Below are 24,343 nucleotides of genomic sequence, written 5' to 3'. Positions count from 1 at the left end.
ATAATAATAAGTTTTTGGAGAGTAAACTTATATGAAACAAGTATTAGAAAGTTTATTTGAAATAATGCTAAGATTTTTTTATTAATGATTGAAACTTAGTATTATAGTTAGTAATTACTCATAATGTAAATGTATGATACACAATTGTACGTATCATTTATAAATGTTATATGTTTTAAGCATTTTAAATATACTATGAAAACTATTTTTTTGCACATGACCTTATAAAATATGTAAGAATAATTTGTCATATTATAAATTCTGAATTATTTTTGAATTTGTGAAAGGTTAGAAAGTTTAGATGACAATAACAACAAATTTTTCGAGTTATATATAGAATTGCACTTATTTATACATCACAATTTCCATATATTAATACCTATGAATATAATAAAATGGTAAAGTTTTAATAAATTTATTTTCTGAATCACAAGTATAAAAGTTAAAGTTGTATTACAATAACAACAAATCTTTTGAGTTGTATATAAAATAGCACTTACTTATACATCACAATTTTCATATATTAATACCCATGAATTTAATAAAATGGTAAAGTTTTAATAAAATTCTTTTCTGGGTCACAAGCATAAAAATTAAAGTTGTATTAATGTAGCATAATCTTTGAAAATTATAGTAAATTTACCCATATGTTAAGTTCCGTGACTTTCAAATATACTTTGTATCATTTACATTATGGATTTGTATGCATATTTTTTCTATCAAACTCCTTTTTTATTGGCAAATGGTATGTAAATTATTATAAACTGTCATTTTATAATAATCATAATTTTTATAGGTGAATGTTATGTAAATTGCTAAAATTGTTAATTCACAAATGACTAAATCTTACTACTTTATAGCATATATTAGTCGACTAAAAAATTACTGTAATCATGTGTACGTTGATTGTTGATTTGAAATTTGCACCACTATCACTATTTCCTTTATTACTAGTACAAGTTCTTCTAATCAAAGTAAAATAAAATCAAATATCTTTTCCTTTTGTATGCAATAGTTATGTTTAGTAGAAAATTATTAAACCATTTTTACAAAACATAACTTCTCCTGAAATTAGTAACATTTTCCATGACCTCTAACCTCATCAATAATACTAACCACCAACATGCAGATAATCTTAAGAGCAAAAGCCATCAATATGACAAAAATAGAATATTTTCGTGCTGAATGTAAAAAATTGGGATTCTATATAGAATCGAAGAAATTCATCATGAATGAGAATGAATTGCAAAGTTATCACATTTCCAATTTCATATGCATCCAGAATTTGACGCAGCATTACTTTAGAGGAACTCTCCTTTTTCACACCAAGGAACTAACCCCAATCTCCACGTCTCTTTTATTTTTTCTTTAACCATTAAATAGTGTCAAAGTTGTTAGCAGTAAAATACTAAATAAATTTCATTCCATTTCAAGCTCTAGTTAATTGTATATTAATATTTTAGACCACAACCAATTGAGCACATATTTCCTTTTTTTAAGTAGCTATTATTTATGGCACAAATGTATTATTTTACTTTAAAAACTTATACCAAACCAATACTAGGAAGTTTATTTGAAATAACGATAAAATGTTTTATTAATGATTAAAACTTAGTACCTTAGTTAGTAAGTACTCGTAATATACATGTATAATACATGATTATATGTATAATTTAATATTTTTTGTATTTATATATTTTAAAATACTATGAAAAATGTTTTGACTTTTCACAACCTTATAAAATATGTAATAAAATTTTGTCGTATTATAATTTTGAATAATTTTTAAAATTTTTGAAAAGTTTAAAAGTTTGGATAATAATAACAGCATATCTTCCTAGCTATATATGGAATATCACTTATCTATGTAATTTCTATAATTTAAAACCTATTACTATAATAAGATGATAAAGTTTTAATATATTTATTGTCTGGGACACAAGAATTAATAAGGTTTAAACTTGTATTAATGTAGACCTAACAAAATGAGAGAAATAGTGTAACAACTAATACAACAATAAAAATAATAGAATTAGTATAATCTGGAATTTTTTTTCTGTGGAGATTGTTCACGAGTATAACATCCAATCACTAAACAAAAATCACATGAATATATAATCTATTGTATAATTTAAATTAAATTTAGTTCATGTACAAAATGATCCTAAAATAATTAGCACACTATAATACCATATTCTTTTAACAACAAAAAAATTTTTTGCCAAAAGTCTTCATTATCCATGACATATGTATGAGAGATATTTTACCATATTTTTATCTCTTTTTTTCCATATTTGTATCTCACGTCCAATCATTGATGTTAATTTGAGGAAGAATTTTTTTTATAACAAAATCATTTTGAATTCAATTAACAAGTTGAGAATTTTTTAAAAAATAAAAGTGAAATATTTTGGGAACTTATTTTTTATTTTTTCAAAATTAAAAGATTACTATTTTTAACCAATTGTTGCCATTAACATTTCATTTTCTATACTAATTTTTATCAATGTAAAATTAGTTTAGTTAACAATAATTGAAGTTATGTTAGTCCAAGATTGCCATGCTATTGTTGTTATTTTACATGTAAATATATAACCTAAATAATAAAATAAATAATAGCTACATAAAAACAGGAAATAGGGACTCAATTGATTGTGTTCAAACTATGAATTTTGTTAATGCATAATTGCTAAATTATATTTTTATTTATAAGAAATCAATATGCATCATATATTGACTAGGACTAAATTACTGATTACTTAACAAATCATATCTAAACACATGATGTGATAAATATTGCATTTGGTCACCTTTATACTCATACCATTTTCCTTTCTTTCTATTTATATTTTAAAGGTGAAAATTTCTCTTGATTATATTAGTGACAATGCATAAAATCTTTGTAAAATTATTCCAATTTATTTACAACATATTAGTACTTTTAGGAGAAACAATGCATTGTAGGAATGGTTTATTAATTTTTTAGTAAACATAACTACTACATTAAAAAGTTAAAAAAACTTTATTTTATTATGCTTTAATTAGGAGTGCTTTTGAAGAGAAGTATCAGGGGATTAATTTCTTTGATTCAAGAATTTTTAGAGATTATAATTATAAAAAAATTCAGATATTGTAACCCTCTTATTATTTGATTTATAAATTTGATATTTGTGCAAGTTTTCTTATCTTTTATTTTAGGCAATGAAATTTGTGCTTACAGTTAGATACAAATATGGTAAAATATCCCTCATATGTATGTCATGGATATTTGAGACTTTTAGTAAAAAAAAATTTTGTTGTTAAAATAACATTATATCATAGTGCGCTAATTATTTTAGGACCATTTTATACATGAGCTGAATTTAATTTAAATTATACAATAGATTATGTGTGCAAGTGATTTTCATTGAATTATTGGATCTCATTTTTATGAACAACCTCCCAAGGAAAAAAGTCCAGATCTTACTGATTTTCTAATATTAATTTTTATACTAATTTTATCATTTGTATTGTTATACTATTTCTCATTTTGTTTGGGCTTAACTCTTATTAATTCTTGTGTCCAGTGACGGAGCCAGGATTTTTTCTTTGGGGGGGCCAAAATTTTTTCGAACAAAATTATTTTAATATGTTATGTTCAAAATAATTTTCATCTATTTAAATATATGGCATCTTAAAATATCAAATATTAACTTTAATTATAAAGATATGTCTATTTCATAAATATGTATCATAGTCATAACTAAAATTAAGACAAGAAATAACCTTTGATTAAATATCTTGTAACATCACAAACCACCTAAGTTGCACATTATGAGAAAATGCTCCAATATGTCACTTGTGCAAAAACAAAAATATAACTATGCAATATAAATATAACTATTTTCAATTAAAAAGAGATAAAAATTATGTTAACATGTCTTGAAATTTCATCCTCTTTTATTAAACGTAAATTGAGCTTTACGTTCTTTCATAGAACTAAATTCATCTATAATTGAATCAATGGTAAATTTTTGAACAACTTCCTTCTTTATGTACAATGTTAGACAATCATTCAAGAAATTATCTTTTATCTTGTTTTGGAGTTTTGTTTTGATTATCTTCATAATTGAAAATGTCCATTCTATAGACTATAGAACGCAGCCAGGATTTTTTCCTTGGGAGGGGGGCCAAAATTTTTTTGAACAAAATTATCTTAATATGTTATATTCAAAATAATTTTCATCGATTTAAATATATGACATCTTAAAATATCAAATATTAAATTTAATTATCAAGGTATGTCTATTTCATAAATATGCAGCATAGTCATAACAAAAATTAGAACAAGAAATAACCTTTGATTAAATATCTTATAACATTACAAACTATCCAAATTGTACATTATGAGAAGATGATCCAATACGTCACTTGTGCAAAAACAAAAATATAACTGTGCAATATAAATATAACTATTTTCAATTAAAAAAAAAGATAAAAGTTATGTTCGCACGCCTTGAAATTTCAACCTCTTTTCTTAAAAGTAAATTGAGCTTTACATTATTTCCTATAACTAAATTCATCTATAATTGAATCAGTGCTAAATTTTTGAACAACTTCCCTTTTTTATGTATATTATTAGACAATCATTCAAGAAATTATCTTTTATCTTGTTTTGCAGTTTTGTTTTGATTATTTTTATAATTGAAAATGTCTGTTCTATAGTTGTAGTTGATACATAAAGAGTGAAAACAAATATAATCAATCTATCAACAACATGATAGATCACTCAATTTCTTGTCTTCACCAAACCTTCAAGTAATTATTTGTATATTTGTATATGGGTCAACAAGAGGATAGATCACTAATTTTAATTTTTTTTATCAATTAGGCTAAGTTGTATATTTGTATATGGACCAATAACGTAATTATTTTTATTTTAGCCCATTCATAATTATGAATTGAGTCTTTTATTATAATATATCAAATGGGTTAATTTACTATGGATCATGAAATTATATGTTTAATTTTTTGAATGTTAAATAATTAGCACAATAAAAAATAAATAACTTTTTTTGAAGAAAAAATTAAATCAAATGTGGCTAATTCATACACACACACACACATATATATAACTCTCATAATATAAACTAAAATTGTAAAAAATTAGGGGAGGCCAACTTTGTCTTATACATATATTTACATACTATGAATTAAAAATTTCAAAACTTAGGGGGGGCCATGGCCCCCCTCAGCCCCCCCTTGGCTCCATCATTGGTTGGGCATATCCCAAATTTTTTATCAACACATATTTCTGTTCGACATAATAATTCAAGTTGACAAAAGGGTTAGAATTATACATTTTAATTAGTTGAAGGGTTAAAACATATTAATTAATAGTTGAAAAGCCAACAATTAAACTTTGTAATAGTTTGAGGCTCATTAGGGCATTTTGCTTATCTCATGAATCCTGTAGCTTTATTAGACATAATGACTCAAGTTAATGGAAGGGTTAGAATTATATGTTTTAATTAATTGAAAGATCAAAACTTATTAGTAAATAGTTAGAGAGGCAAAAGTTAAATTTTATAATAGTTTAAAGAGCGGCTGGAGCATTTTACCCTTTTTTTCTTTTAAGATGCAGATTTGGGGTCATGGCAGTAACGTATTCTTCTGTCGTGTTGATAGCGTGGATGGCTTAGATGAACTGAATAAGGAACCACCAGGAAAGTGTTTTGTACACCCGCAAAAAGGAAGCATGAGGAGCACAATTTGCCTTTTATTGCCAAGTGCACGCGATCATCTCAAATGCTGAAGTTCTTTGAATTAAGTTCCAAAGCAAGGACGATAATTTTTTTTGTTTGGGTAATAAATGATTGCATCAATGAAAATAATTAAGTCAATACATCACATATTTGTCTGGGGAATGAAACACCCCTTGAATCATCACACAAAATAGTTCCTAGCGGAGAACATTGATGGTAGAGTGCAAAATTTTGACAAAAAACTTCCACCCTTCTTTGCAAAAAAAAATCAGCTCCTAGATCTGCTTCTTAGTAGATGTGCCTAACTTTAATTTGGTGAAATGAAGCTATCAATGTCCTGCAGTCATGCAAAATAGGGTCCAAATCATGAAACAATGAGTTAGTATCAGAGAGCATAGTTAAAATGATTTCACAATCAAATTCTACAACCAACTTATTAATGCGAAGGGATTTAGCAAGTTCAAGTCCATCACGTAATCCCCAACATTCAGCAACTCAATTTGTTCGTCAGGCCTAGTTTGCTGGAGAAACCTTTGATCCAACAGCCATTCTGATCCCGTATAAGTCCTCCGCAACCTCCGAAGCCTGGATTTGCTGAGACGGATCCATCATTCATTTTGAACCATTCAAAAGGCGGTGATTCCACCCAATGTTGGGTCAGTTTCCTAGGTGGGCGAGAAAGTGTTTGGCAGGGGCAAGGGAAGAGAATTCTACGGCCATATTAACAGCAAAGGTGAAGGGATTTGGCAGGGACTTTGTCTCTTTGATGGTTAAAAAACTCTTATTTCTATTTGTCCAAACTCCAAAGAATCCAGCGAGAGAGAGAAGATAGCTCCCCGTAAACATAAGCGAAAGGGGAAAGGGTGCGATCAGTGCGTATCCTTGATAGAGCCAAGAATCAAAGGCGGGGGGGAGGGGAGGTGGGGGGGTGTTTGTGGAAGAAGGGAGATTGACTTGGTCCAAATTCTGGCTTGAAAGCAGTTTCTAAGGACATGATCGGGGTCTTCGGTTTCTAGAGTACAACAGGGACACTTATCATCGGATGTGATTTTACTTTCGGATGTGATTTTACTTTTGAACAAGAGGTGCTTGGTGGATACACGACCATGAAAGACCAGCCATAAGAAGTGTGTGATTCTGTTAGGGACTTTAAGATGCCAAATCCAATCAACGTTCTTGGTATTCTCCAAAAGGTGAGGATTTGGCTGTGCAAGTGCAAAGACGAGGGCATAGGCTGATTTGAAAGAGAAATTGCCATCAACTGAGGGGCCGCACTTGGTGATATCAGAGATAGAATTATAGGCTTGTCTGGGGATAGCTAAAATTTGATTACTGATGCAGCAGTCGTCAGTTCTTTCGTTTCTCACGATTGGACTAGGATTTTCTTACAAATTCGCACAGGTATCTAACCTATGATCTGAAGAAGCAGCTCCCGCACTATATTTTCCTTTTTTGATGCCACTACAGTAGACAATCTTCGTAGCTGGTGTTGGCTCTCCAGCAATTTGAAAGTCACAAGACTAGAACCTCATAGTCATAGGTACACAATATATTGCCCCTTTTACCATCTCCCATGACCTTCTGGAGCACACCACCTAATAATTGTCTGATCAAACTTTAGCAACTTTAGACCATTATTGTTATACTCCCATCAATAAAATACCACACACGATGGTGTACGATGGTGTACACAGTACTGCAGCAGTCTGGGGAAAAGTCTGCACGACCCACATTGAGAGTTAAGACAGCAAAATCTCCATGTTGAACTCCAACAGAAAAAGATTAATGACGCTTGGAAATGATTATCCACCACAGTTTTTCACAACTTCGATACAAGTTGCTTATACCATCTCAATAGGAAACAATCTACTGGTTTTCCAATACTCTATCACATTCATTTGGTCTGCACCTGTTAGTTTAGATACTTAAACAGTCCAATATTACAAAAATATTTTTGCAATGACACTACAACCAGACATCGACCCGAATAGGTGAGTAATTGAATTGACAATTCATCAGTAACCTCCTCATTTGTTCATATTTCATACCACCAATATTTCACAAAGTAAAACTTCAGCATAGAAGACAATATATCAAAATGCAACCACCAAATACCAAGAAAACAGAACTCATTTGACTAACTTAGGCTTGCCTTTAAAAACATTTACCCAGAAAAATTGTTTTCCCTGAAGCAAACTTATAATTTAGGATCCAGTTAAATCAAATAGTAGAATTCTTATTTACATCTTAATAAAAGGGGATGTTTAGCACGCAGTTAAGCACTGACCAATTTTTATAAAAATGAAAAAAGAAAAACAAAACAAAACAAATTGTAAGATACTGCATTTAGCACTAGATCTCATCTTTACATCCAAGGGCTTAGTATTTCCTAATCTACCAAAGACATTTCCAGGCAGCACAAACATTACACACTTGGAGTTCGAAACAATGCATGCATAGCTCAAGGTCAAACTGGAGAGGTTTAAATGAAGGTAACAACGCAGAACACAAAAAGAATAAAATAACTTTTCAAAACTGAGAATACAAAGACAAAATTACTGCAAAGGGAAAAACTAAATGCTTTTTCCCACTACCAGCCAACTTTTCATACCTAGAACTGGGTAGAGCAGATTACCAGTTAATAGCACATAAATCACCTTCTATTGCCATCATTGGCCCCTCCTAGACACAAACACACAAATCAAACAAACAAGGGGGCATACAAAGATGATAGAAAGAGGTATGTCAAAACAAGTGAGTATGCAATAGTCGTGATCCTAATTCATTTTTAAGATTAAACCCCAAGGTTCATCAACAAAAAGTGCAACAGATCATCAGCAAATTTCTAAAATCAAATCTCAAAAGATTCACAATTACATATCCAGAAATCAAATTTATTCACTAAGCAAAGCCAATCATATAAAATCTACACCCTGTGACCCAATGTTGCCAAAACCAATAATTATTACCCAGTACAATGCTCCCGGAAGAATGAGTCATGAAGGATGCCACTCCACTCCTCACTACTAATTAAGAGCTCCAACAGAACGAAAGTTACTCAAGTGGAAATAAAGCTGCATAGATCCTGACAATGTATTATATTTGAGATTGTAACAATCATAAAAAGCAATATTGGATGATACAAGTCAAATGTCAAGAACGCTGAAAGCAAACTTAAGGAATTAGCACGTCTAATACCTAAAACATGTAACCATGTTAAAATTTATTCATGTTCAAACCAGTCAAAAACTAGGTTTCAACTTTCGGACGGCAGAAAATAACCTCCACCTTATTTATTCCAGCATAAACCTTGGCTTGAAAGCTTTTTCCATCAGGATCATCAGCACTCTGAGCTCGAAAAGTGATATTGTACATGTAACCAGAACAAGCATATCCAGTTACCCGTTCAATATGCAAAAACTGGTATCCTGGTTGCTTCTGCAAGAGTGATTCATAGAATTCAGAAACTCAACAATAAGGTGAAAAAAATAGACAAAGAAACACAAAAAATGCAAATGGAACGCACCTCCTCCAGGGCCCTAGTAGCAAACTCGATGAGCTCTTGATGCAGTTCAGGGTAATCCACATAAGAGGTGATTGGCCTAACCAGAATGTACGGAGAAGGACCCGGATATGTAACCACATCAAATCCCTGTTCATTCATCATGCATCCAAATCAACAAGGCAAGTGAAGCACAAATGGAATAATACCTTTACTATTACTTATATACAAAAAACAAAATTATAAAGCAAAAACTCATGAGTCCTATTGAGAGTCTGTCTTTGGTAAATGAAGTACAAAAATTTTTGCAAACTGCACGGTGCATCTAATGGAACTGATTTCAGGAGGGCATAACATACTAAAATACAAAGACAAAGAAATTAAACAGACCCTAAATAAAAAAAAAGTAAAAAAAAATTAAAAAAAAAACAGACAAAGAGGAAGGACTGGAATTGATCTACTAACCTCACTTTCTCGACACTCTGCCATGTATTTTTCCCATAACTCGGGATCTACATCGTGGACGAAGAAAGACTTGTCAACATCGTCAAATCCACCAATTGCACCAAGGTTAGATGGAAAAGAGGGCACCGACTTGCAATACTCCTGAAGTTCCTCCCGAATTTGCTCCCTTGATTTATGGCTGAGGTCCCCATTCCTCTCTTTCCAGCCCTCCAAGTCAAACTCCTTCGCTTCCTTCTTTCTACGATCCCACCATTCCTTCCACTCTTTTGCCTTCCGATACTCCTCCTCCTCCTCTGCCTCCTCAGCAATTTCAGGCAGCTTCTCTAAATTTCGCTTCTTCCAGACATTCTCCAACTTGTTGTCGCTGCCCTCGCCCTCCTTGTCGCTGCCGCTCTCCTCTTGGCTGCTGCTGCTGCCGATGCTCTCCAAGGCGAGGCTCTCTTTGTCGCTGCTGCTCCTCTCTTGGGAGCTGATCTCTGGGCTTCTGACATGCGAGAGAAACTCCGACTCGATTCCAGGATGCTCGAGGATCATGCCTTTCATTTCAGGATGCTCGAGTAGATGCTCAGGGGTCATGCATTCATCGTCGCTGCCGGAAGCCATGGCAAGGAAACCTAATTTCTTTTCGAAGGACAAGGAAACCTAATTTCAATATGAACAGTGCCTTGAAATTGTAGATGTAATTCAAGTTCGACGTGTAGTACTATATAGGACAACTAGGAAGGGATCACCGCGCAAGTGCGCGGTGAACAATTTTAAAATTTACATGCCCAGTTATGCCCTGTTTATATAATGCCTGAAACGTAACTAAGGATCGAGAAATGGAAAGAGACATCATTGAAAAGCACAACAATATGCATAATAGATATAGATTGTAGAAATACATAGTGAATTGTTCATAAAACATATAGGACAAAACAGATCAAAGTCTAGCCATCATCTAATAGCAAAGTAGAATAGTTAGAAATTTCATTCTAAACTTCATATAGTTTCTACACTTGACCACAAAATTTCTCAAAAATTTAAAGCACACTGACAAAAGCTCATCAGGGTCACTATGTGAATTGTACCAAAGCATCAAGCAATTTCTCTTGCATGATCAAGATAGTATAAAGCAAAAGGAAAAAAGCTAAAGCTTTGTCATAAGTACAACATCATATGATGAATGAGTTATAACTATAAACCAAAGTAGCACACCTGAGAATTTTTGGTATAGCTCTGTAGAGATTGCTTCAAAGGTGAAAACAACCAATAAGAACATCAGAAATTGTCATTATCTGAAAATTATTATACATACGGAAAAACAGGAATCAGTGATCAAATCTTTTTAATTAAATTAAGCAGTAATTATGGTAGTTTAAAGTAAGGCTCATGTTTGTCAGCAAAAGTCAGGCAGAGATGAGAGTACCGCCATGGCTGCAGACCCATTGCATTTGAAGGGAAGAATGAACCTCAAATGCAATCAGGGTTGCCTCGCCAAGATACGGCAATCAATTTAAAGCCTGAAATACATCTAATGAAACCAAAACCATATCATCATAGCCTAACCCAGAACAAAATAAATTAGCCTATTTACAACTTTCATCTGCCGTAATACTCTAGCCAGAAAGCTGCACCCTTTTCCAAAAAAAATCACCATACATCTTTGTAAAAACCTAACCAGAAACAAAAGGAAACATGAAGAAATATTCAAATCCAAGGAAAAATTAAGAGAAAATTGCTCATGAATAGACACATTTATTCAGAAACATGTATAAAGTACTTCTAAAAGCAGTTTACAAGTTCTACAATCATCAATCCAACTAAAACAGAGCTCAAGGAATTAAAAAGATAAGAATACATACATAAAAGAATTAGCAAACTTACTCAGTGAAGGAGAACGTAGCACAACAAAAGCACCAAAAAGTCTCCTAAAAAGAAAAACATACGTATTAAAAACAAGCAAATTTAACAATAAGCATAATATCAATCTAAATATTCCACAAGAAGAGAAAATTCATGCCATTCAAAAACTGTAAAAATTGCTCACTGTAAGAATTAACAACAATATGGAGAATAGCATAGATAAAGCAGAAATAGATGATTTTAGTTATATCAGGTCTAATAAAAAGAAAGAAAAAAAAAAGTTGACGATAGAAAGTGCTGGAAAAACAATAAAATTTTGAACAGATCTGCAATGTATCTGGAAAAAAAAAGATGATTGCTTGAAACCAGCACCAACAGAACTCGATAATGTTATTTTCTTGACAGTCATAGTCCATCCAAACAGAAAGCATATGAAAAAAGAAAATTTTTGGAATAGATCGGCAAGTACTTGGAAAAAAAGAGAGGAATAAAAGGCTGAGTGTCCGGATAATTTTTTACCGAAAAATAGAGAATAACGGAGAGGAGAATATCATGGACGAGGAGTACAGCAGCCGTAGTGGTCCGAAAAGAAAAGTTTTGGAACAGATTGGTAAGTACCCAGAAAAAAAGAGAGAAACAAAATGCTGTGTCCGGATAATTTTTTTACCAAGAAACAAAGAATAACGGAGAGGCAATGTTTTAAAACTCGGACCGTCAATTGAACCGACGAAGTGAAAGGGTCGAGGTTCAACCGGTCGGACCGGTTCAACCCCGGTTCAATAAATATATATATATATATACACACACACACCTATGCACATAATTAATACATAGCTAATTATGAATATTCAACAAATAAATTAATACATAGCCAAGGAGGACGGGAAATTTTGTATCAAATTTCTCAAGTAACAAGAAGACATCCAATGGCACCTTAACAAAAGATAATCCTAGTTTTGTAATAATTGCCAAAACTAAAATATACACCTAGTGATGCATGGCTATGAAACATTAGTGCTACTAGTGATTCGGGACACATTATAGTGGATCAATTGTAAATTTAAAATGATTTGATGCATTGCAGTAATTTTAGTAGAATCAATGATGCTTAAGACTATTCGTCCTTCTTTAATTCCATGATGATTTGAAGTCAACATCCGTGAACTTTTTCCACTTGTGACCATGAAACTTTCTATCTAAAATGGTACAAATCCTTACTCGATCCATCACTGTAATAAAGAAACAAGTATGCAAAATTTATGAAGACTTGCAGCTTTATCATTGTGGAATTTCAGGAAACATACGTCTACTGGAGTTCATGTGCATATGAGGTTTTTTTTTTACTTTCACTCACAAAAGCCTATTCAAAAACATTTTGTGCAGAAACTCGCACTTTCTCTTGGCTAGCAGTCTCCACAGTAAGATAATAGATTAACCTATTGATTCACCTTTGCTACAATCTTCGAGCCAGGCAACAAAGGCAACTAACGAGTAAAAAAACAAAACAAAACAAAAATTACAGGACAAACAGACTGATGAGCTTATCTAATTTGAGGACAAACCAAAAAAAATACCTTATCTAATTTGAGAACAAACCAGATCTTTTGTTTTTCAACTTTTTTTTACTTTACCAAGTTAGTCTATGAAATGGAGGAATAGAAAAAATATAATCTAATCATTTAGGCTGCTGCTGCAATGACAAGTCAATAAAGATCATATGCCCAACAAACAAATTGTATAATTAGAGGCTCCCCCAAGACATTGAACGTACGCATGCAAATTTCATTACCGAATATCAGGAAGTATCGTAAACCAATTCATAGTGAAAAAAGAAGATAGATCCTTTCAGTTTCTTCATAGTCCTGCTAAGTTCGAACCAAAATGAAGCAACAAAAAATTTACCAATCAGCTGTGCAACTCTGGAGCAGGAAAATTACAAACATATACAAAAATTTATTCACACTATCTTATCTTTCAAGCAACAACTTACAAAAATGAAATAGGATTTTACGGCATCATCATTCTTCTTCAAATACGACACTACTACAATTCCCTTCCAACAAAAGTTCCACCTGAACTAGTAACCAAAAGAAGATAACAGTATAGTTCAATCAGCTATTACAGAATCAGATCTACCACCTGCAACTGGACCAATCTACAACTACAAAACTCATAACTGCAGTGCAAGAATTATAACTAATAATCAAAACCCACAAAAATTCACAGAATATCAATCCAGAAATTCACATATTGCCTCCGATCTTCCTATCGCAAGGCAAAACATGAAACTACAAGCATCAAAATTCAATCTTTTTCCCAAAAGCAGCAACCACTGAGGGCTGAGGGGACGGTTCCTAAAACCCAGCAATCAACAAAGAAAGATTAAAAAAAAAGGGAAAAAGATAAACGAACCCGATAATAGCTTGAATTCCAGAGTTTTTTGGCTAAGAATCGATGCGGTGAGTAGAAAAACTTCATGCTTCCTTTTTACTGATTGCTATGGATCAAGATTGGACTTTGGACTTTGGACTTTGGAGAAGGATTAGGATTAAGCCATTAAGGGGAGAAGGAATTAGAGACGGCAATTTTAGGAAGCAGGAAGACCGAAGAGTGAAGATTGAAGGCTAGGCTTAGATAATTTCGGTCAAAATTCTGTCAATTTTATCAAAAAATTGAAAAACTACGGTTTACGGTTCGATTCGAGTTTAACGGTTTATACGATTTTTTACGGTTTGACCGGTTCTTGGACCAAGTCAACACAGATTATGAACCGAACCAGACACATGACCGGTTCGCGATTCGACCGATCAAGCCGGTCCGGGTTTCAAAGCATTGCGGAGAGGAGAAGATCATCGACAAGGGGTACAGTAGCCGTAGTGGTCCGGTGGTTTGGGTATGAGAGGAGAAAGCAGCGATGAGAGAGAAACACTTGATGGGAGACGGGAGATACTGGACAAGGGGCAGGGACGGTCTGAACGGTTAATGGTCATGATTTGGCCAAAAAATTTTGTGCGGTCCAGATCACAAGTTGTGGATCGATTTTCACATCGTGTGTGGGGCCCGCAAAATTTTGTACATTATGAGAAAATAACTTTTGATTAAATATCTTGTAACATCACAAACCACCTAAGTTGCACATTATGAGAAAATGCTCCAATATGTCACTTGTGCAAAAACAAAAATATAACTATGCAATATAAATATAACTATTTTCAATTTAAAAGAGATAAAAATTATGTTAACATGTCTTGAAATTTCATCCTCTTTTATTAAACGTAAATTGGGCTTTACGTTCTTTCATAGAACTAAATTCATCTATAATTGAATCAATGGTAAATTTTTGAACAACTTCCTTCTTTATGTACAATGTTAGACAATCATTCAAGAAATTATCTTTTATCTTGTTTTGGAGTTTTGTTTTGATTATCTTCATAATTGAAAATGTCCATTCTATAGACTATAGAGCGCAGCCAGGATTTTTTCCTTGGGAGGGGGGCCAAAATTTTTTTGAACAAAATTATCTTAATATGTTATATTCAAAATAATTTTCATCGATTTAAATATATGACATCTTAAAATATCAAATATTAAATTTAATTATAAAGGTATGTCTATTTCATAAATATGCAGCATAGTCATAACAAAAATTAGAACAAGAAATAACCTTTGATTAAATATCTTATAACATTACAAACTATCCAAATTGTACATTATGAGAAAATGATCCAATACGTCACTTGTGCAAAAACAAAAATATAACTGTGCAATATAAATATAACTATTTTCAATTAAAAAAAAAGATAAAAGTTATGTTCGCACACCTTGAAATTTCAACCTCTTTTCTTAAAAGTAAATTGAGCTTTACATTATTTCCTATAACTAAATTCATCTATAATTGAATCAGTGCTAAATTTTTGAACAACTTCCCTTTTTTATGTATATTATTAGACAATCATTCAAGAAATTATCTTTTATCTTGTTTTGCAGTTTTGTTTTGATTATTTTTATAATTGAAAATGTCTGTTCTATAGTTGTAATTGATACATAAAGAGTGAAAACAAATATAATCAATCTATCAACAACATGATAGATCACTCAATTTCTTGTCTTCACCAAACCTTCAAGTAATTATTTGTATATTTGTATATGGGTCAACAAGAGGATAGATCACTAATTTTAATTTTTTTTATCAATTAGGCTAAGTTGTATATTTGTATATGGACCAATAAAGTAATTATTTTTATTTTAGCCCATTCATAATTATGAATTGAGTCTTTTATTATAATATATCAAATTGGGTTAATTTACTATGGATCATGAAATTATATGTTTAATTTTTTGAATGTTAAATAATTAGCACAATAAAAAATAAATAACTTTTTTTGAAGAAAAAATTAAATCAAATGTGGCTAATTCATACACACACACACACATATATATAACTCTCATAATATAAACTAAAATTGTAAAAAATTAGGGGAGGCCAACTTTGTCTTATACATATATTTACATACTATGAATTAAAAATTTCAAAACTTAGGGGGGGCCATGGCCCCCCTCAGCCCCCCCTTGGCTCCATCATTGCTTGTGTCCTAGATGTAAATTTATTAAAACTTTATCATCTTATTATATTCATAGGTGTTAAATTATAAAAATTGTGATATATAAACAAGTGATATTCTATATATAACTAGGAAGATTTGATGTTATTGTTATCCAAACTTTCAAACTTTTTAAAAATTGAAATTGATTAAAAACTTATAATACGGCAAATTTTTATTACATATTACTTGAACTAAACTTACTCTCTAAAAAAAGTTTGAGATATCAAGTAGTAATTTATTTATTTAAAAAGTAAGTTTAATATTTATTTCAATTTACCTTTTGAGATATAAAAGTTACTAATTTATTACCGTTAACTTACTATTTTAGGTGGGAAACTTACTTCCTTATTTTTAAGTGTTATCCTATTTAGATGGATGGGTTCAACAAATAATCAAATGGTCGCTAAGAGTGTAACAACTTATTATATATAAGGTAAAAACTGCTTCGTTACTATAACTATCGTTACTAAAGCATTGTCCGTGGTTTTTAACTACCAAATTATTTGTCTATTGACGGCAATCATTAGACTCTAACTATTACTCAGACCTTCTCCCCATCCGACTTCATCTCCCAAATTTTCTTTTTCTTGAGAAAATTCTACTTTTTATAATAAACTAAAAAAAAAAAGAGAGAAAGGAACTTGTATAATTTGAAAGGACAAATCATTGGGTTTTTAACTGCAATTTTCTAAAACCGTTTTAAATGTTTGGCTTCATTCCTATTTGCTGTCCGTTTTTGAGGCACCGAAAACCCATTAAAAATTTTGGAGACGTTGCTATAAGCAAGGGAAATGATTAATTGAGATTCATTTTGGTTTTCATTTTCATTTTTACATGTCATTTAGGTGCATCGATTTGGTAATGGTTTGCAGTCGCTAATTGGTGTCTCCAATGGGATTGTGACAGGTCGTGGTTGCTAGCTATTATTTCCACCAGGATTGTGGTGTTTGCTCATGACAAGCGTGGTCTGATGCAGTTTTCCCCCTCTCATTTTCATTGAATGTGAAAGTATTTTCCAAGCACTAAATTATATTATTAACCGGTCAATCTTACAGACGTCTGTAATGTAAATGTTGCTCTTAATACAAATTAGGGTATGAAATGAAAAGCGTATGGTTGACAACAACCCCTTAATTAGGTTTTGAAATGCATATGGAACACCATATGCTTTACCTCCCTCAGCTTTAAACATTTACGCTATACGCGTTCATCAGCACATATAAGCTCTTCAAGTAAATAACCAAGAATTAGTTATTGTGCTAGAATATTTCACTTATTATTTTAATTCCATATAATGGAAGGCAGCAAACATGAACTGTACCTCAAAAAAAAAAAAAAAAAAAAGAGTGCAGACTCGTTATGTATTCATTCTCAATGTGTAACGTAAGTCGGAGCTGGTAAGAAAGGGAATGGAGCAACGGAAGCATACGCCACTGGTGGTCCTCGTGCACCCGTTTTTCTACTTTGAACGTTATGCTGCTCGTTGACCTGTTCAGTCCCATCAAGCGGCAATGCTGAGGATGATGAAAGACCAAGAGACCTTAGTAAATTTTGTGCTGTTTGGTACTGTTTGTTATCTGGCAGCCTGTGAAACAGAAGCCCGGACATAAACACCGGGAGATACAATAGGCTGGCACGGAACATTCTCCTGGCACTCTTGGTGGTGCGATCAATGCAGAAAGACATGGCAGTACCGCTGATTGCTAGAGCAAGAATTGTTGCCTCTAGACAGAACCAGCCAGAAGTTATCCCCCCTGCAATTTAATCACATTAACCATTAAGATTTGCACTTGTTATCCCCAAAAAGAAAAAAGGGCATTAAAATTAGCCCCAGTTCATGTCAGAGAAGCAATACCCAAGACTAAATGAAACAAAGTAATAAGACACATTCGTAACTTGAGAATCAAAGCACTTAGGCAAAATCTTGCTATGAACTCAGTCACTCACAGTCATAGGCTAGATAACCAAGTGGAAGCAGATACAAGCAGTTCCTCAAAGCAACCATGGCGGTTCTGTGACCAGAAGCGTCAGCAAGAGAGAACATTTTAAACCTGCCAGCACACCACAAATGATAACAAATTAGGATAACAACGGCAAACTGGATGCCGTTAATTGAATGCAACATCAAGAAGCTTAAGTAAGACTACCAATCAGCAGACATGTCCATGAACTTACCCATATTCTTGTCAAATATCAACATTTCAAAAAAATCTAGACATTTCCATTTGTTTTACAGACTTCAACTTACATCCACGTGCTACAAATACAAAGGTTTTAAGATACAAAATACTAGTATGAGACGACTGAGTTTGCAAGCAGATTTCCTTTCAATTAAACACAATTTTCTGGTGGCTGTTTCACATATCTGAATTCTAATTAAAACCGTACAACATTTAAGACAATTTTAACTTAGAATATTTAATCAACACAATTTTCTCGTGGATTTTCACATATCAATCTGCATACCCTATGTACATACCCTCCATCTGCATAGTCTTTGCGGCATAAATATGCCAAGGCCATGAAATGGGGTATTTGCCAAAAATATAAAGCAGCAGGGAGAATCATAGCGGTGAGTGATACCTCGCCAGCAGCAGCTGCCCACCTGAATTTACGAATAAAAACAGTTAATATGATGCGTCAAACAAACAAACCCAAACCCAAAGAAAAATCAGCTAATAACTATTTCAATGTACTCAATGGCAAGGACAAGGGATAACGAAACAATGAAAAGATTGCTCTCCTTTAATTAATCATTATCAAAGAGGCAGCTCAACAATCAAAGATGTCATATTCTCATGTCAATTTGTCACTCTAACGTTGCATCAACAAGTAATTATTCTATAATATTGATACAGTAACCAAAGTTACAGAACACACACCCACAGAGAGAGAGAGAGAGAGAGAAAGAGAGAGAGAGAGAGAAATCTATACAATTTGGCCCAAAATTAAGAAAGTACATGGCAAGACTTCCATAAGAGGAAAAAGAAATGCAAATACAAGAACATTCACATAAAAGGCAAATCAATCATTACTAAGTTTGCAACTATCAAAGAAACTGTCCACTAAAATGCAATCAACCTCATCTATTTTGACCTAAAGTATAACACAGCTGTTCAACTGATCACCTTAAAACTGCAACAGCATAATATTCGACTTAGGAACTTACAAAATCCCAAACTGGGTTTCTGTGGTTTCCCAATAAAATGGATGACCTATCTTGTACTACTAGATTTTTCCATAGAAATTGTAGATGTCTACAGAAAGAAGGTACTGCAATATGTGAAACTTGTTCAAATTTTCAGAGCAGAAACAAAGATCATATTCAGTATTTACCGTACTAATTCATTTAACATTGTTTCAATGAATTCTTTTTGACCAACTCATCCTGAAAAAAGCGTGCAACAAGCATATGGCAAAATATCTTAAGCCCTTCAATGACCACATAATCCAATGGAGTTTTTACCAGTGCAGCACCTGTAAATGTCAACTCTTTACATAGCATTAATGTCCTAGACCAGGCACAACATCTCTCTATTAACACCCAATTCAAAGTTCTGTTTTCCCTCTTGGTTACCCACACAATTCAAAATTGAAATGCAACCTCTTGGACCAGTCTATTCAGCAACCCCACCCCCCAAAAAACCGCAAAAAATTAAGAATAAAACAATATAATAGAAAAGAAATCATTACTAGTCTACTAAAAAGAAGACTTCCTCCAAAAAGGAAGAAAATGTCAAATGCCAACAATGTTAGCCTATAAACTGAAGGAAAAAGAAACAAACAGATCACAGATATGCAATTAGAACCAAAGGTGTACTGGGAAAACTACCCAAGAAGAGGCGGAATAGCACCAACAATAGCTCCAACCCAAGTATTTATTGGATGCATTTGTTTCAGTGGAGTGTATACAAATGCATAAAGCACAAGGTTAGAAGCAGCAAGCCCAGCTGCCAACACATTAGCCTGCAAATACCTTGTCATATGAGATGCTCACATTAGTTACTCCAACCACAGATACAGTATTAGCAAACAGAACCAAAACAAAGGACACTGAGCAGGCCAGATATTCAAATTATCCAACCACCTTCCAAGCCAGCAAAGCAGTGCCAGCAATGCCAGCACAAGATGCCCAGGTGACAGCATGACGAATTGTAAGACGACCAGAAGGAAGTGGTCTGTTCCTGGTTCTCTTCATTAGAGCATCATTATTAATTTCATAAACCTAACACGAAAATGTGAATTTAAATGAGTGGTATTCTCAATCCAATCAGGGAGACTAAGAGATGAGCAAATCCACATGATACACAAAAAATGTACAAAAATGCAGACACACCAAATCCACATCATGGTAACCCAGACTTTATAGAACAGGAAAATTTGATTGAAAAAAAAAAGAGCATGCCATATGGAAGATGCTATTTCTTAAAAAAAAAAAAAAGATTCTGACAGGATAAACCTCACACCAGGGGACACAGGATGATGAACACAATAAATAAGTTGGTTTTATAGTTTGATGAACGATTTCAATTATAGATCCGCAGAAATAAAGATCATGCCTATTGGATTTAAACCACACTCATGCACTTATTAAAGTCGTAAAGGTCAATGATTTCTTATTTGCCAAGCATAAACTCCAAATCAACAAGATATTTCCCACTCCCACAATTCAATCTCCTGAAGCAAAATGGGCCCATGAAAGTTAAACAGACATGTCTTTTGCATCCAACAGGAAGAGTCTCGTTTCATAGTACTGAAGATACTTCTCCAGTCATTACACTGCAGCATTTAGGCAAGGCTCCAAAAATGTCTGAATTCTCCACTTAAACAAGCATGATTACATGGTTTCTTCATACTGTAACTTCCAATACAACACAGAATACTAAACACTATAACACAATTGCAAGGGACAATACTAAAGATAAAGCAACGAAGACACAAATTACTAATAACAGCAACAATACCACGTTAGAGATGAGCATGCGGCCCAGAAGATGAAAACCTGATTTAATGTGTTGGCAGACGCTGCAACCATCATTGTACCAGCACATGTGCAACAAAGTCCTGCGAAATCAATGGCACTACCACTTCCAAGAATATATCCAGTTCCAGAAGTAGCTACCACCAACAGGCTACGGACAACGATTCAAAAAAAAAAAGTTAAATTTTCTGCTTTTATATATCTCTATGGCATTTTAAAACTATTTACATGTTATATCATGTCAAGACTAATTACATATATCATATTAAGACTGCAAAATTAAGATGATCAATATAAGCTATGATCGTAATCCTGCTGCAACAGCGCCTATAGTTTAGTTCCAATGTGACAGCAGCAAGATTTTACTAAATTTCTGAACCTTTCACGAAAGTTCATTATACTAATAAAAAAAAATTAGATCACAAATGGCAGATCAGTTTTTTTCTTTTTTAAGTTCTTCTAGTTCAATAACCTTATTAATATTGTATTGATTCGACCAAGATTCTTTTTTTTTCTTCTGATAGCAGTTTAAATCTTAAAAATCAATTCCAATATACGAGCACAAAATTCAGTTGAATATTGACCCGAAGTTAATCAAATTTAATCGGAAATGTAAATGAATCGAAGAACATTCAGCAAACTATAACAGGAAGAGAAAAAACAACTAACGAACATATAGAAAATAATGAAATTTACCTCAGGCGAGCTTTGGATAGTTCAAAGTAACAGCGGCCGTAATAATTGACGGCATCCTTCAGTTTCGACGCCGAAAACGCAGACAACGACGTCGTGTTAAGAAAAGAAGATCCGAGTGCCCGACTAGGATCCGACTTGAGGGAGTCGGAAGCAAAGGAGGTTGTGCTGGCGGCTGCCGAGTAGAATTGAGAGTGGAAGAGCGAGGATCCGACGGCATAATTGTAATTTCTCGGGTTTGCTGTAGAAACGAGTTTAGATGAGAAACTCAGTGAGTTTCTCCACATGACTCAGTTCTTCAGATTGAAAGAAATTTTGCCCGGAGCAATCAAAGGAGGTTTCCCTTGGGACGGCGGGAACGGATTGGATGGAGCTGGATCGTGCAGACCGATCAGGCGAGTGATGGGAGGAAATGAAAGGATTATTTAACTTAAAAGTCCTTAATGTTCGACCTAATTCTGTTTGGTCTCTACACTTTTATTTTCTCACGTTTTTCTACAAATGAAAGAAATCATACGAATTAAGTTGAAACGTCCGTTTTGATAAATCAAATAAATCCATTGTGATTTTTGACCAAAAAAAAAAATAAATCCATTTTGAATGCTTAATAAATTTTTTTATCCATAACTTTCATACAGTGTAGATGAATGACAAGGTGTGTTATTATTATTTTTTTTTAAATATGCAGCACCATATTGGTATAATTTTCTCAAATGACTATTCGATAATCTTAAAATATTATTCAGGGTTTGTTTGAAAAAATTGGAGTTTGACGTCTGAAAATACTATTCAGTGTTGAAAGTATTAAATGTGGTCTCTGGCTAAGATTGTTCTTGATTCTCCTTCTGTGATCTTGTTATTCTTGGTGCATTAAAGGTGTACTTAGAAAGAGAAAGCAATTATAAGGAAAGAAAACAATTAGTTGCTCTGCCTAGAGATGATGCTGCAGTTGCAAGATATGCAATCTCCAGTTCCATTATTCCATCTGGTGGGTACTTAATTTTTTTTATACAAACTGATCACGTGTAATTAATTGGTCATGACTTTTGTGAAAATGAATTACCAATTTTGGTGGTTCGCAAGTCACTTTTTTCACACACAGCTCGTTCTTTCCAGTATCATGACCCAATTCATTCAATTTTTTATTGTTAACTTTCTTGAATTTGTATTTGTGGCTTATCGTTGTTGTTTAACTATATAGTTAGTTCATAATATAGTAAGAAGTTCTTCTATTCCTAGTTCGCTAATTTCTATTACATGAAAACTATATAGTTTTACGATTTGATCCATACTACTATTATATTTCTTTCTTCTTAGGCAGATTGAAGAAAACTCTTGATGTAACAACAATAATCTTTCTTGGTTTCTCTCTACAATTCCTTGATATTTCTTCCTTGAGTACATTTCTTTCTCACTCTTTCAAGATGATTTCTTTTTGTTTCCTTTTTCTCTCACGTTAAAAGTCTAAAGGCACGGGACATCAGACTAGCTACTTTGGTGGAAGATATTGTTCAATTAAGATGATTGTTTCATATGTGTTCTTTTTGTCTAGTTAAAAATGATAAGAATCAATTAAGCTCTAAGATTAGCAACTATGCCTTAGGTATCACTTTAGATGAGGAACTCTTGTTTCCTCAGTGTCAAAAACACTGAATGTAAAGTTAACTCGAGCATTTCCTCGTAATTGTACATCTTTTGAAAGCAATACAATCAATTATCGTTTTGAAAAAAAAATTAAAAGTCTAATGGATTTTAATCATTATTGCTTATCCTGACATACACAATTGTATCAATTCTTGAATAGTAGGCGATACTATTTTGTTTTGTTCATTGTCTGTCCACTAAAAAAAAAATTTATGTTCTGTCCATGGTCTACTATGCAAATTAATTATTTACAGTTTTGAATTTTTTAGAGCTAACTCTTGTTTGGATAGAGTATTATTTGAAATATTATTTAAAATAATTATTATAGTACTTTTTGTGATGTGATGTATGTGAGATAAAAAGGAGACTGGGAATATAAAAATATGGATTGGGAAGTGTGTTTATGATGCAAGCGAAATATTATTTGAGATATTTTTGCTATCCAAAATCCTTATACTATATAAGATTGAGTTTTTGGTCAAAGAGTAGGTTGAATTTCAACCGCATGGGTGGGGGCTTTTTGGGAATGTTAAATATTGTGTATTAGCCTAACAGCTTTAGGTGCAACTTCACAAAGCATGTATTTGGATATGTTTACTGAAATGACCCCATTTTAATACATTTAAAGTTCTCATTGATGAGCCATCTGAGTATTGATGGAATATGTAATGAGTGTGCAACCATTTTTGCCTGTTGTACACCCCATATATGCTTGTGTGTTGATGTAATTACCGAAATACCCCTTAGGCCCAATTATTCCTCTAAACGGACAAGTAAACGTTGCTTCTATGTGGGAGGGGGTGTCGTTAAAATCGTCCGGTACCTGAAACGTTCCAATGGTTGCCTAACCGGTATGGCTGTTAAT

General features: G+C 32.8%; 2 protein-coding genes across 9 annotated transcripts; both read right to left on the bottom strand.

Moving 5' to 3' along the window:
* Positions 1 to 8,789: 8,789 nt before the first annotated feature.
* Positions 8,790 to 13,591, bottom strand: LOC113761018. 8 transcript variants are annotated; one of them, XM_027303810.1, is made up of 6 exons: positions 13,346 to 13,591; positions 11,578 to 11,621; positions 10,909 to 10,941; positions 9,712 to 10,325; positions 9,271 to 9,396; positions 8,790 to 9,182 (listed from the first exon to the last, which is right to left on the bottom strand). In XM_027303810.1, the coding sequence occupies exons 1-6, from the start codon at positions 13,375 to 13,377 to the stop codon at positions 8,994 to 8,996; spliced, it is 1,038 nt and encodes a 345-aa protein (XP_027159611.1). In that variant the 5' UTR covers positions 13,378 to 13,591; the 3' UTR covers positions 8,790 to 8,993. The 8 variants fall into 8 exon arrangements, with proteins under 8 accessions (XP_027159611.1, XP_027159612.1, XP_027159613.1 ...); XM_027303811.1 differs by having other exon boundaries at positions 10,909 to 10,929; positions 13,346 to 13,590; XM_027303812.1 differs by lacking the exon at positions 10,909 to 10,941 and having other exon boundaries at positions 13,346 to 13,589.
* Positions 13,592 to 17,372: 3,781 nt separating this feature from the next.
* On the bottom strand, positions 17,373 to 22,232 carry LOC113761617 (protoheme IX farnesyltransferase, mitochondrial). Its single transcript, XM_027304685.1, has 7 exons — positions 21,838 to 22,232; positions 21,163 to 21,292; positions 20,248 to 20,385; positions 19,993 to 20,126; positions 18,640 to 18,765; positions 18,108 to 18,211; positions 17,373 to 17,914 (listed from the first exon to the last, which is right to left on the bottom strand). Exons 1-7 carry the CDS (start codon positions 22,119 to 22,121, stop codon positions 17,532 to 17,534), a joined length of 1,299 nt encoding a protein of 432 aa, XP_027160486.1. The 5' UTR covers positions 22,122 to 22,232; the 3' UTR covers positions 17,373 to 17,531.
* Positions 22,233 to 24,343: the final 2,111 nt, after the last annotated feature.

This window comes from Coffea eugenioides, chromosome 2, assembly GCF_003713205.1.
Source record: "Coffea eugenioides isolate CCC68of chromosome 2, Ceug_1.0, whole genome shotgun sequence".
Lineage (NCBI taxonomy): Eukaryota > Viridiplantae > Streptophyta > Magnoliopsida > Gentianales > Rubiaceae > Coffea > Coffea eugenioides.
Note: the sequence above shows the minus strand (reverse complement) of the source record. Positions and strands in the feature narration are given on the sequence as shown.

Coding starts and splice junctions, on each gene's coding strand:
- LOC113761018 (XM_027303810.1), bottom strand. CDS start 13,377: ATGAATTGGTTTACGATACTTCCTGATATTCG. Junction 9,397..9,711: donor CAGAGTGTCGAGAAAGTGAG/GTTAGTAGATCA, acceptor ATGAATGAACAG/GGATTTGATGTGGTTACATA. Junction 9,183..9,270: donor CTACTAGGGCCCTGGAGGAG/GTGCGTTCCATT, acceptor TCACTCTTGCAG/AAGCAACCAGGATACCAGTT.
- LOC113761617 (XM_027304685.1), bottom strand. CDS start 22,121: ATGTGGAGAAACTCACTGAGTTTCTCATCTAAACTCGTTTCTACAGCA. Junction 20,127..20,247: donor CTGCTTTGCTGGCTTGGAAG/GTGGTTGGATAA, acceptor AGGTATTTGCAG/GCTAATGTGTTGGCAGCTGG. Junction 18,212..18,639: donor AAAGACTATGCAGATGGAGG/GTATGTACATAG, acceptor GTGTGCTGGCAG/GTTTAAAATGTTCTCTCTTG.